Raw genomic sequence first — 12,849 nt, forward strand, 5'->3', positions numbered from 1 at the left:
TCGAAGCAACATAGAGCCATGGGTAAAATTTATGAAAGGATCATAGTTCAGTGTTTGATACTGTAACTTGGACACACACAAACGCAGCGATGTGGGTCTGCTAGAATCTGAAATCCACCCGCACCAGGTGCGTGACTTTCACATACTACAATAGTTTGCCATCTCACTCGAAAAAAAAATGGAAGACATATTAAAATTTACTTCCCCAGGTCGCAACCGACATGTAAGAGGATAAAAGCACTGCATTTTCTATGGAAACTTGGCAATATATTAGCCTTGAAAGCTGAAACATAAAAGGAAGGCACAGAAATTTATTACTAGTTTCCTTCTGAACATTTCGGCGAGAGAGGAGGTTTATGGCAAGTGTTTTTTAGACGCAATCCGCAAGCAATCGATCGAGTCGACGCGCCCCCCTACGATCTATACTTGGAGCAAAGCCGTACCATTAATCCACAAGTGAAGCTCGACCAGCCTGCGGGACAAGCAATCATCTTCATCAATGGCGCGCTGTCACCACATCTGCTTGGCCTTCTTGGCCCTCGCGGTCCTCATCGCCTCCATCGTCTGGCTCGTAGCTCAGTGCAAGCACCCGACCCCGCCGCGCTACTACGCCGCCGTCTCGGGCCTCGACGACCGTCTCAGCAGAGGGCGGTGGCCGCCCAACCTGCAGTTCGCCCTGTCCCTCGGCGTGCAGTCGCAGAGCCCGCTGTGGGGCCGCATGTGCCTGGAGCGCGGCACCGCCGTGACGGTGGCCTACCACGGCGTCCCGCTCGCGCACGGCGCCCTTGGCCGGGAGGTCTGCGCCCAGCCGTGGATGCCGTGGAAGGCGAGCTGGGCGACGGTCGTAGCGCGGGCGAGCAAGGTGGAGCGCACGCAGCCGGGGTTCGTGGTGGACGGGCTCGCCGCTGACACGAGGCGCGGCGTGCTGGTGTTCGACGTGACGCTGCGGATACCGGCGACGGGGCATGTCGACGACGACGGCGTGAAGATTGTGTCGTGCGTGGCAAGGCAGGTCGGGGACGCATCATCGGCTGCATGCGACGTGCGCTACGTGTAATGCCAGACATATGTGATTTCTTCTACTCTACTTCAGATTTTTATAATTCTTTTGGGAAATATATCCATACTGGAAGGACAACGTGCTTCGCTGCGCCGGTTTTGTTCCTCTGGTTGCACAGGTATTATTTTTACATGCTAGTTTTCTTTTAAGTTGTGAAAACTATTTACATTTGGCGTATGGCGAAACAATGGAGTAATTTTTTCCTTTATGAGGTGTTTAGGTGGGTCCTTTCTAAGGAGGCAGCTTCTAATGAGTACATGTACGTAAAGTTACATGTGTTGTATACGTGTGTTATGCCGGTGCTAAATATGTCATAGGCAACGCTTTCTTCTTGTGAGTGAAGTTTGAAATAAACCCTGAGATGGTAGAGCCGGACACAAATAAACCCTCATCTCCAAAGCCCTGAAGTCTGTACCCTGACCTTTCTGATCCCGATCTATCCGAACCCTAAATACATTTGGCACACCGGGAAAAGCACAAACCTGGCCAGGATCTCGCTTCTCTCACTGGCGTATGTGTACGCGTACTTGCACACGCACATGAGGATCGCGTACCTACGCGCGCACTGCTGGCGACGTCGTGGTGCTCGCCGACGTCGTGGTCGTGTCCTTCCCGGTCTCTGCTGCATTGGCCCCGCACTTGCAACCCAGCAGAGGCCATTCGCAGCACCGCGCCGAGCTTGAGCAGAGGAGAGTAGCACAAGATGGCAGCCAACGTACGACGACAATAGACCCAGAGTCTGGCAGCCAATATATAGCGACGTTCTTCTTGTTTGAGGCCAAGCTAGTGCATGAGCTACGGGCGCGGTTGGAAATGGAGGGCCTTCTGATTATTTTGCTCACTATTGTGTTGTTATGCATTAGCACAGAGCACAAGAAGGACGAGAGTCATCATGTATGAGTTTAGCTTGTAGCATGTGCGTGTAGGAAGCTGTTCTTTGCCTATTTCTATGCGCGCTGCGACGGCGAGAGCACAAACAGTAGCAGTATGCGGCGGCGATCAGCGAGGGCAGCGGCTGCTTATGGTGGGGAGAAACACCAGCCGCAGCATTTCGCGGAGGTTGCCGTAGCAGGGGTCGTCTGCCCAGGAGAGTAGATCCGTGTCCGGGAGCAGATCGAACACCTACGCCAGCCGCGCCTCGTCACACTTGGCACTGAAGAAGAGATTGGGGAAAGCATATGACAGATGGGCCCATGTAGTAAGTGACAGTAGAAATCAATCCCGGCTGGGATCAAGCCTTTCCTATTACATCAAACAGGATTTTACTCATACAGGGTCTGGATTGACCGGGATCTGTAAATACGGGGTACAAACTTCAGGGATTTAAAGGTGAGGGTTTGTTTGCGCCAACCTCTACAATCTCAGGGTTTATTTTAGACTTCACTCTCTTCTTGTCAAACAAGGTCCACATGCTGACGTGCACCTAGGCACTTACCAAAGGGACACACCCGTCGATAGATCCCGCCACAAAGGCTTACCAAAGGGACACACCCGTCGATAGATCCCGCCACAAAGGCTTACCAAAGGGACACACCCGTCGATAGATCCCACCACAAAGCACAGGCAACCAGTTAAAATTGTGTGTCCAATCCCAAATTCATGAGTTGATTTGAACGAGGGGGCTCCGAAATTAGGGCGTTTTCCCTTTTTTATGGGAGTTGCATGTTATCTGATTGATTGTCAATTTGATTGTTTTACTCAATTCGATACCTAAACTTTTGCATTTTTAAGCACTAGCTTGATGTTGAGCTTACTGCCACCTCATCACGTTGTGGCCGAACCGTCCCTATATAAAACAAAGGCTGATCTCACTGTCTTATTTAATTCTCTTTGTAGAAGTTTTGTGTAAGAATAACAATCCTGGTTTATCTATGGAGAAGGTGAGAAACCAAGAAACCGTTTGACCTTTTACATAAACCACACCTTAATTTCACCTTGACAAAAGGGTCACACCATTATATATAGACAACATATCAATAATGCATTGCATAGATTTACATCCAAGAAAGATCATTACAAACATATACTTTCTTTCTCAACTTTCTTTTTTCACCAGTCTCGGTCACAAAAAACTTGACTCCATGACAACCCTCATGACTCACATAATAATAATAATAAAACCTTGATTGAAACAAAATAAAAGGCATGTGCCCTACTAGACTGCACAACCACACCGACATGCACCCTTGTTCATGGGTTAGGACAAGGGAATGTCTCCAAGAGTCTTGGACACCACACGGTGAACAACATCTAGTATCATTTACATCCTCATACGGAAGCGAAACTTGAGCTAGATGCCACAAAAACATGTGCAGCTTCGCTGGGACCTCCACTTTCCAGAGCTTCCGCTAATCAGATTCCTCGGTGTCAGAATTAGATGATCCCGCACGTTCATCCAACCATGCCTCTCTGCGCCTCTTGGAAGCCACCAACATGCGGTAAGCAGAACGAACCGAAAAACGGTTGTTCTATTCGAAGTTCCAAGCCCAGAAATCCTCTTGCACACTGGTACATAGTGGAATGTAGATGATGACGCTAGCATCTGATCAGAGGAAAACCTGCTGCAACAAATTGCTATCCCAGCTCGCCGGAGTAGAGTCAATGAGATCGCCCACGCCATCTGCGGTGGATTAGGGATTAGAGATAAAAGAGGTCTCATAAGCTCGTCCCTAGGAAGCCAATTCCGGTTCCAAATATTGGTGCTACTCCCATTCCATGTCCTCCTGATCAGACCTTGACAGAGAACATCATGTCCTTCAATAATCTCCCTCCATATTTGGTAAGGGTGGGAATCAAGTTGTGCCTCTAGCATGGTGCGCGATGGGAAATATACTGCTTTAACGATCTGTGCACTGAGATTGTCCGGGGTTTGTAAAATTCTCCGTCTGTCGGTCTGACAAGGAGAGATTAAAAAGCTCAAAATCCTTAAACCCTAGACCGCCCATAAACTTTGGTTGTGTGTCATCGTTTCCCGTGAAACCCGTGCAGGTTGTGTTTGCCGTCCTTGCAACCCCACCAGGATATGTTCAAGTTAAATACCAAACAGGTTGTGTTTCTGGGCAACCTGCATTTCAGCGGGTTGAGTCACGACGATCTGATGCAGGTTGTGTTTCCCATGATCTGTTGGAGGCATGTGTTCTACAGTTCTACAGCAAGTAGAGTATGTACCCAAATTCCATATTTTCACCACCTCCAAAGCTTGTCCAAGAAAATCACAAGCTCGATACAGATTGTCAGGCAGGTTGGAACAAAATTGTACTGTATGTAGTAGCATAGTTCTGCTCAAACTTTCAAACCTCAGGTAGGTGACAAGCATAAGATTACATAAGCTTCCCATGCCAGGGCGTACATATCATACATATAGTCTGTATGTCCCGTCATTTTTCCAGGTTTATGTCGTGAGCATCTTCTTGTACTCCTTGAACGTGCCCGGGAACGGGGCGACCTTGCCGTCCGTCACCGCCCAGAGCTCGTCCACACTCCCCGTGATCAGATGCTCGTCGTGACTCACCTTTAAAAGAGTACCATTTGGTTAGGATGATGCTATACCTTGACACGGAAAGGAACAACATGCAACATGGAGTCAATGTGTGTGTCCTTACCATCAGCACTCCTCCCTGGAATATGAGCAGCCCCTGGATGAGCGCCTCCACAGCGTCAAGATCCTGCAACACATAAAATTTCACAATATAAGGAACTGCCGGTTACCATGGTTTCTCATCTCTGCTTATACTAATGATCAAGGAGGGAGGGGGAGAGGATGGAAGATGAGGTGGCCAATTACAAGATGGTTAGAAGGCTCATCAAGAAGGATGATGTGCGGCTTCTTGAAGGTGATCTTCGCAAACGCAACCCTACTCTTCTGACCACCTGCCATTGCAAATGATTTGATTAGGATCAGGACATCACTAAAACTATACAAGTCAACCATTGAACGAATGTAACATAATCTCTCAAAGCTGTGGAAAGCTTCAACTCGTCGCAGCTGCCAACAAGCTATCGGTTAAATCCATCTAGGAGACTGCTGTGTTATTATATACCTGATAAAGTGTACATAGATTGGAGGGCAAGATTTCCTGTAACACCGAAGGAACCCAAATGTGACCTCAGTTTCTGTTCAGGTACACCCTGCAGAGACATTTTTTTTCTATATTAGAGCAGAAATTTGTATCAAGTCAAATACCAAAAGGAGGGTAATATTTCTTTTTCTACATTACAGCTGAAATGTGCATTTAAAGTATAACCAAACAGAGCATAATACACTTTCTTTATATCAGGGCTGAACTGTATATTCAAGTTAAATACCAAACAGAGCATACTACCCGCTAACCCACCAAGTGAATATCATGCTCTACTAAATCTAGCATTTCATCGCCGCAAAAAATCATGATGCTTGAGCTTACCGGGAAGCATCTCATCATGTACAAAAGGGGGTTCACCGTCAAATCAAGTCCATCAACATGATGCTGACTGAATACAGCCATGCGGACCTGTAAAAGGAACAAATAAATCAACAAGCCACAGATAGGACGGTGAAGAAAAAGAGAGTTCATTATACAATCAACAAATAAACCAACAATCAACAATGATATCAAAATGATTGTATCACTTGTAAGTGGTTTCATTATCCAAGTAGAGTTCACATGTGCATGTTTCAAAAAAATTCTGTATAATTTCACAATGGCATGGATACAAACATCATAACACCTTGGCAAGAGAAGTAGGAGATGCCGACAGCCAACACTGGCAGCTAGTCACAGTTATTACACACTCAAGGAGAAAGCAGTACAATTGTGCAGAACCAGTAAAATATCTAGAGTGTAGCTCTAGAAGGATAAAGCACCTTGGGGGAGCGAAACACTGTTCCCGAAGTTGGCTGCAGGTCTCCAGATATTAATTTCAGTATAGTGGACTTCCCGATACCGTTTGAACCAACCACTGGAAACAATAAATCAAATGTGAGGAAAAAATGGGCACACCACTGAAGCAAAAGCTAAATATTATTCTTTACAGTAAATAAAATATGACTGGAACAAATAATTCGTACTTGCTATGCGGCTGTCGAGGTCGATACCAAAATTCAAGTTTTTAAACAAAATAGGCCCTCCAGGATAACCAAATGACGCGTCACTGCACAAATCGAACGTATAAGCATTCATTTCAACAGATAAAATCAAGTAAAACAAATTCATCGCTATATGATATAGGCATATAGCTATCTCAAAAGAGAATGTGTATACAACTAACTGCTATGTCTTGACAGAAATGGTAGAGTGGTTGATCAAAATAAAAGGGAGTAAAAAATAAGAAGCCATGAACCATGAGGTTCGCATGGGAAGAGCAGAATAAGCTTCCATAAATGGTAAATGACGAGGGATGGGAACTGAAACCTGAAGCTAATGATTGGTGGTCCAGGACGGTCATCTGGAGTTGGAAATTCGAATTTGTAGCTGCAAATGATTAACCAGGCAATTGCTAAGTCAATGGTAGACAAAAGACCAAATAAAACAGATTTAGGGAGCCACCATACTCCGGGTCACTAACAACAGCGTCAACATGTTCCATTCGCTCCAATGCCTGAGATAATGCAAATAAATAAGATGAGGACAAACATCAATTTACTCACTGAACAAGCATGTAAATAATTATTAGTTGGGTGCTGTAAATCATCTGTAAATTGAAACGACAACCAAAGTTATGCATTGTACGATGAGGTCACGGAAACAGGAGCAAGAAAATGTACCTTGATTCTTGATTGAACAAGTGATGCTCTCTTTGCATTGTATCTGAACTTGTCAATGAATGCCTACAAAAGAAAATAGATCAACAAACCTCATCCCTGATCTTTCCAAAAAGATCTAGCTGCACTGTACCTAGTTCAATTTTACTTTCACCTCTGAGCTAAGATCAGATATAGTTCTTTGAATGTAAATTTGGTATCGTGTTCAAGCGTAAACAATGCAAGCAAGACCTAGGTCAGACAGTCACACAAGCTCTGCTTGCCTACAATTGCTATTGCTATTACCATTTCAAACTAATGAACATATTCTGTACTGTAGAATTTAATAGCATAAGACCAGCATAGATAAGCTTCTATGCTAAACAGAGTAACATCTTGAAGAGAGATACGGTGCACTAGAAAGTCAGAGGGCTAGTGGGAAATTACAGCATGATCTTGAAAAGGAAACTATATCAGACCTTAAAACATACTCCCTCCGTCCCATAATATAAGAACGTTTTTGACTCTAGTGTAGTGTCAAAAACGTTCTTATATTATGGGACGGAGGGAGTATGTGGTTGATCACATTGAGGTGCAAACCACCTTTCAACTCTCTCTCTCTCTCTCTCTCTCTCTCTCTCTCTTTCCTTTTTTTGACACTATCAGCACAATTTTCTTGAAAAGGGTTTATTAACGTACTTTGAGGGCTAACCATACCCACTAAAAGCAGAAACCAACCTGCATGTGTCCTCTGGCCTTCTCATTTGTTTCGAAGGCTTTCATCTGATTCTTGAGGTGCTCCTCCCTTGTCCTCTCAAATGTGTCATAGTCACCTTTGTAAGCATGTAGCTTCTTACCATGTAGGTGAAGAACGTCGGTGACAACCTAAGAAATGTTTTCCCTCAGTTATTCAGTTATTAAGATGAAAAATATGAGTTAAGCAAATTATGTCGATATTAGCTATTGCATAATTATACTGTGAGTTCATACCGTATTCAGAAACTCTCTAGCATGGGACACAACAATGAATGTCTTTGGCCACTTCAGGAGATATGTTTCTAACCATAACACAGCATGCAGATCAAGATGATTCTGCAAAGTGGTGGTTTGTTAGCATTAGCATGTGGCAGCAAGAGAAGAGAAGCAACACTATATTCTAAACTCACTGTTGGCTCATCAAGTAGCAGTAAATCTGGCTCAATGAATAGAGCACGTGCTAGTGCTATTCTCATCCGCCATCCTCCCGAAAATGATTTTGTATTTTTGCATTGCATTTCTGGAGTGAAACTGAGACCCTGTAAAGATTTCAGCCAATCAGAATAGTTCAATGTTAGTATGAAGAACTATAACTCTTTAAAGCAACGTAAGTACTAGCTACTAGGAGAGAAATGACAGCAATGACATGCTGCACAAATGGGACAACAAGAACAAATCACAAAGCAATGGATGTCAACAAAAGAAACATACCGCCAGAATTGATGCCGCACGAGCTTCTGCTGCATCTGCATCAATGAATTCAAGTCTCTTGTATATCTCCTCAAGCCTCTTGCTGATAGAATCTTTGTCAACATCACCCTTGCTCTTGTCTAGGCTCTGTTTGGACTCTGCCTCGTACTCTAGATCTTTCTACATAGAAGTAGCAGACTATAAGCAAATCGATAAACAAAACTCAAAAAAGGGTGATTGACTCAAAAGAGAGGAACACATTAGCGAATAAGGGAATGTAGAAAGTTGATAATGCAGTAGTTAACCAGTAATTGACCCAGCTGGGCCTCTTCTTGCATAAGTTGGACCCGTTCAACATCAGCATTCAGCACACACTGCAAAGCTGTTGTGTCATCACCCGTGACCTCTTGTTCAACGTGCAATATCTGGCAGTTCTTAGGAATTCCATCAATTGCATGTTGAGCCATAGCTCTGAGAAGAGAAGTCTTTCCAGTACCATTTCTTCCAACAAGACCTGAAATGGTATGTAAATAAACTAAATCACTTAAGGAAAAAAGGAATAGGAACTGATTCGGCAATATTTCAAGGGGTAGATGTGCTTGTATGCCCAAGAAGTGATACTTTAATATATGTGCTCCCTTGTTCCAAAGCTATTTCTAGAGAGTTTCTACACAGCACATAGTTTCACATTAATAAAATAAGCAATGAGATCATCATGAGCGGGCAACATGTCCTGAGCCTCCTCAGTAGGTGGGAACTTCAGACATACATAGTAAGCTAAGTAGTAACTCACCATAGTGCCTTCCAAAAGCGAGCGTTAAGGTGACATCTTGAATAAGATCACGACCTCCAACAGTAACACTGAAGTTCTCCATATGGATATCCCTAATGGTTGTGCCACCAACATTACTGTGATTTACATAAACTGGAGGCATTCCAGCCCTGAGCGCCTCCATTTCGGCAACATGCATTTGGTACTGGGCCTGCACAACAAGCAACACGGCGTACCATATAAATCAGGTTCAATGAGGAGGGAAGGCATTTTCAAATTGCATATACGGGTTCTGTCTGTCAAAGTGGGGAAACATACTAAGCACTATATTTCTGCTGAAATTCGTATCAAACAAATCAATGACACAAAGATTTGTCATCTGGCAATCTAGGAGCGAGCAGCTCACCTCTCTTTGCCTGTCCTCTTTTCTCTTGTTCCGTTCGAGCTTGGCCTTGTCGCGCGAGGACAGCAAGGGCGCGTCGAAGATATTCTCTGGCTTCTTGGGAGCGACCTGCTCCTCCATCCCCGCGTTCATGCGCAGAGGCGTGGCGAGGCTCCGCACGGCTGCCTTAGGTTTGACAATGCCATGGCTCCCCAACTTCTCACAGAGCTTAGTGCAGACCTATATCATAATACCAAGAAGGAAGCAAAAAAGGCATCAGTGTCATGCTGGATCAAAATCAAACTATTCAACTACTTCTCGACACCAGAATCCGTCTGTGTGCGTGCACGGGGTCGTAAAGGTCAGTGACTACTAACAGCTAAAAGCCGCCATTACAGAACACATCTGGGGCTGATTGAGCGCTAATTAAGGCTAAAATCCATATATTGAACACATCAGAACACAGCAGTCCTCAATGGATAGCTACCGAATGATGCTACTGTGACTGTGAGCGCTAATTAAGCTTGCATACATCGAATCTAACCTGGAACCGAAACCTGGGGCCATGAAATCGAAGCTCTATCCAATCAGCCCAGATTGGGGAAGCGAAATGGCGACCGGGTGGATTGGGGGGGGGGGGGGGGGGGGGGGGGGGGGAGATTGGGGTTGGGTACCTCGAGGCAGTGCTCTCGGTCGTAGACGCAGCGGGCGTCGATGAGGAGGTCGCCGAGGGCGTCGAAGATGCCGTGGCCGTCGGGGGGCCCGAAGTCGAAGTCCTGGTCGGCGAGGACGTTGGCGATGTAGGAGACGATGGGCTCGTCCACCTCGTCCACCACCGAGTCGCCCAGCACCTCCCGCACCACCCCCATGCTCGTCTCCACCAGCGCCGCCATCGCGTGTGCGTCGAGCGGCGGCGGCGAGGCAAACCCTACTCGTCGCTCGGCTCGGGTCGGTCGGAGACGGTGGTGCGAGCTCGCGGGCTGGCGGCTGGGTTTAGCCTGCCGAATGCGGCTCGTCAAATGGATGGGCCTTCGGGTTCGTGGATCGTGGGGATTTCGCCTATGAAGGCCCGTCGCAAGGTCCAGTATCAGACGCAAAAACACACAAGGGCTTGAACGTATGAAGTGTTTTTTCCTTTGGCAGCACTTGGCGTGGCCCACTAAAAAAATACAGTGATCTGAAAAAATAAAAATACAGTTTTTTAATGAATCTCGTGTGTATGTTTTTAAAGCTCGTCGGAAGATTATTCATGCGAATAAGTACCAAATCCCGTTATCCGTTCTTTCTTTCTTTCGCATTGACATTCCTTGAGGAGTTCCCGTCAAAAAAAAAATCCTTGAGGAGTTGAACCGGATGAATTCTCGGTTGCCTCCCGTGCGCCGGCGCAAATGATTCCACCATCGGAAAATTTACATAAAGATAAATTTTTAATGGTGCGTTTGAAAGAACGGGAGACAAGGCATTGTTGGGCTTTTGGCCGAGAAGCAAGTGCAAATATTCTGGGTGCCTCGACTGAGGGTTTTTATGGGAGCTCCTAACCAGCGCTCTCAGCGCGGGTTTAGCATACGAGCGCTCGAAGCTGTGGCGCTACTGGGCCGGCCCAACTAAAGTTCAATCGACGCAGGAACTCGAACGTGGCGCGATAATTCGCTCGCTTGCTTCCAGCTGGTTGGCTGGTTGACCAATCAACTAGTGATTTTGGAAAAAAAATCACAAAAACCGAGAAAGGTTCGTGAATTAAAAAATGATGGATTTTGAGAAAAAGTTCACAAATTTGAAAAAAAAATCATCAAATTTGAAGAAAAAAATCCCACAATTACAAAATAGTGCATTGATTTAAAAAAAATAAAATTTTTGAGAAAATTCATTGATTGTGAAAAATCATCGATTTTGAAAAATATTCACAAAATTGAAAAACATTCATCGTAATTCGATAAAAGTTTATCTATTTTGGAAAAAAGTTCTCTAATTTATAAAAACTTCATTGATTTTGAAAAAAATCGTGAATTTTAAAAGTTCATCAATTTGAAAAAAGTTCACGAGTTTCAAAAAATTAGTTCATGGATTTAGGAAAAAAGTTCATCTATTTGAGGAAAAAGTTTGTGAATTTGAAAACAGAAAGAAAAAAGGACAGATAAAAAAGGAGAAAAGAAAAGAAAGAATAACTAATGGAATAACATGTACATAAACGCACCGTGTGGGGTAGTCTTGGCCCTCTCCGGCCCGGCCCTAAAATCCAGGGCCTAGGCCCGATGGGCTTGCCCGTGGGCCGGGCTTGGGCCTGAGTTTTGAGCCCACCAGCAGGGCCTGGACGGGCTTGGGCTTGGCATATTGGCATTTTAAGGAAGAGGCCCGGCCCACGGCCCTAAGCCCTAAGGGCTTTTCAGGGCTTTTTACCATATGGGCCGGGCTTGGGCTTGAAAAGTAGGCCAAATGGTAGGGCCTGGGCCTCGGTTTTCGGTTGTGGGCTTTTTTAGGCCCGGCCCAAGCCCGGCCCGGCGAGGCCCATGGCCAGGTATAGTGTGGGGTGGTCGGGTGGTTATCGTGTCGATCACTGATTTCGTGTGTCATGGGTTCAAATCCAATCTCTCGTGCATTTTAAAATTAGCTGATAGACCATATGGTTGTAAACCTGTGGGCTGTAAGTGGGTGTTCAAAAAGAAGCTAAAGCCTGATTGTACTATTGATAAGTACAAGGCGCGGCTAGTGGCCAAGGGCTACACCCAAAAAGAAGGCGAAGATTACTTTGACACCTATTCACCCATTGCTAGAATGACCACCATTCGAGTGTTATTTTCCTTGGCTGGCTCTTATGGTCTTATCATTCATCAAATGGATATAAAGACAACTTTCCTCAATTTGAGAGTTGGAAGAGGAAATCTATATGGATCAGCCTGACGGGTTTGTGGTAAAGGGTGAAGAGAGAAAGGTGTGCAAGTTGTTAAAATATTTGTATGGCCTGAAACAGGCACCTAAGCAATGGCATGAGAAGTTTTGAAAGAACTCTGACTTCTGCAGGATTTGTCTTTAACGAGGTTGATAGGTGTGTTTACTATCGCCATGGTGTGGGCAATAGTGTCATATTATGTTTGTATGTGGATGACATACTGATCTTTGGTACAGACATTAATGCGATCAATGAGATCAAGTCTTTTCTATCAAAAAGTTTTGATATGAAAGATCTGGGAGAAGCCGATGTAATTCTAAACATCGAACTTATTAAGGATGAGAGTGGGATTACTCTAACGCAATCTCACTATGTTGAGAAGGTCTTGAGCCAGTTCGGCTTTATGGATAGCAAGCCTTCTCCAACACCTTACGATACTCTCAAATTGTTGGTTCACTCATGTACTTAGCTAGCGCTACAAGACCAGATATCTCTTTTGCTGTGAGCAAACTGATTAGGTTCATGTCCAACCCGGGTGATGATCATTGGCATGCACTAGAAAGGGTCTTGCGCTATCTGAGAG

The 12,849-nt window shown here is 45.0% G+C and overlaps 1 protein-coding gene across 1 annotated transcript; it reads right to left on the reverse strand.

Annotated features, from left to right (window-relative positions):
* Positions 1-4,225: 4,225 nt before the first annotated feature.
* LOC109770471 (ABC transporter F family member 3) lies at positions 4,226-10,406 on the reverse strand. The gene is made up of 18 exons (XM_045230202.2): positions 10,054-10,406; positions 9,404-9,619; positions 9,019-9,208; positions 8,531-8,739; positions 8,247-8,405; positions 7,946-8,074; positions 7,770-7,871; positions 7,518-7,664; positions 6,804-6,866; positions 6,591-6,637; positions 6,451-6,510; positions 6,108-6,190; positions 5,904-5,998; positions 5,464-5,550; positions 5,101-5,188; positions 4,845-4,930; positions 4,663-4,725; positions 4,226-4,571 (listed from the first exon to the last, which is right to left on the reverse strand). Exons 1-18 carry the CDS (start codon positions 10,270-10,272, stop codon positions 4,452-4,454), a joined length of 2,163 nt encoding a protein of 720 aa, XP_045086137.1. The 5' UTR covers positions 10,273-10,406; the 3' UTR covers positions 4,226-4,451.
* Positions 10,407-12,849: the final 2,443 nt, after the last annotated feature.

The sequence above is a fragment of the Aegilops tauschii genome, chromosome 6 (assembly GCF_002575655.3).
Source record: "Aegilops tauschii subsp. strangulata cultivar AL8/78 chromosome 6, Aet v6.0, whole genome shotgun sequence".
NCBI lineage: Eukaryota > Viridiplantae > Streptophyta > Magnoliopsida > Poales > Poaceae > Aegilops > Aegilops tauschii.

What these genes read in the sequence shown, in the direction of transcription:
- LOC109770471 (XM_045230202.2), bottom strand. Translation starts at nt 10,272, where the DNA reads ATGGCGGCGCTGGTGGAGACGAGCATGGGGGTGGTGCGGGAGGTGCTG. An exon ending in AGGCCAGAGGACACATGCAG is followed by an intron (nt 6,867 to 7,517) that starts GTTGGTTTCTGC and finishes TTTCTTTTGTAG; the next exon opens with GCATTCATTGACAAGTTCAG. An exon ending in CAGTGTTTCGCTCCCCCAAG is followed by an intron (nt 5,551 to 5,903) that starts GTGCTTTATCCT and finishes TTCCTTTTACAG; the next exon opens with GTCCGCATGGCTGTATTCAG.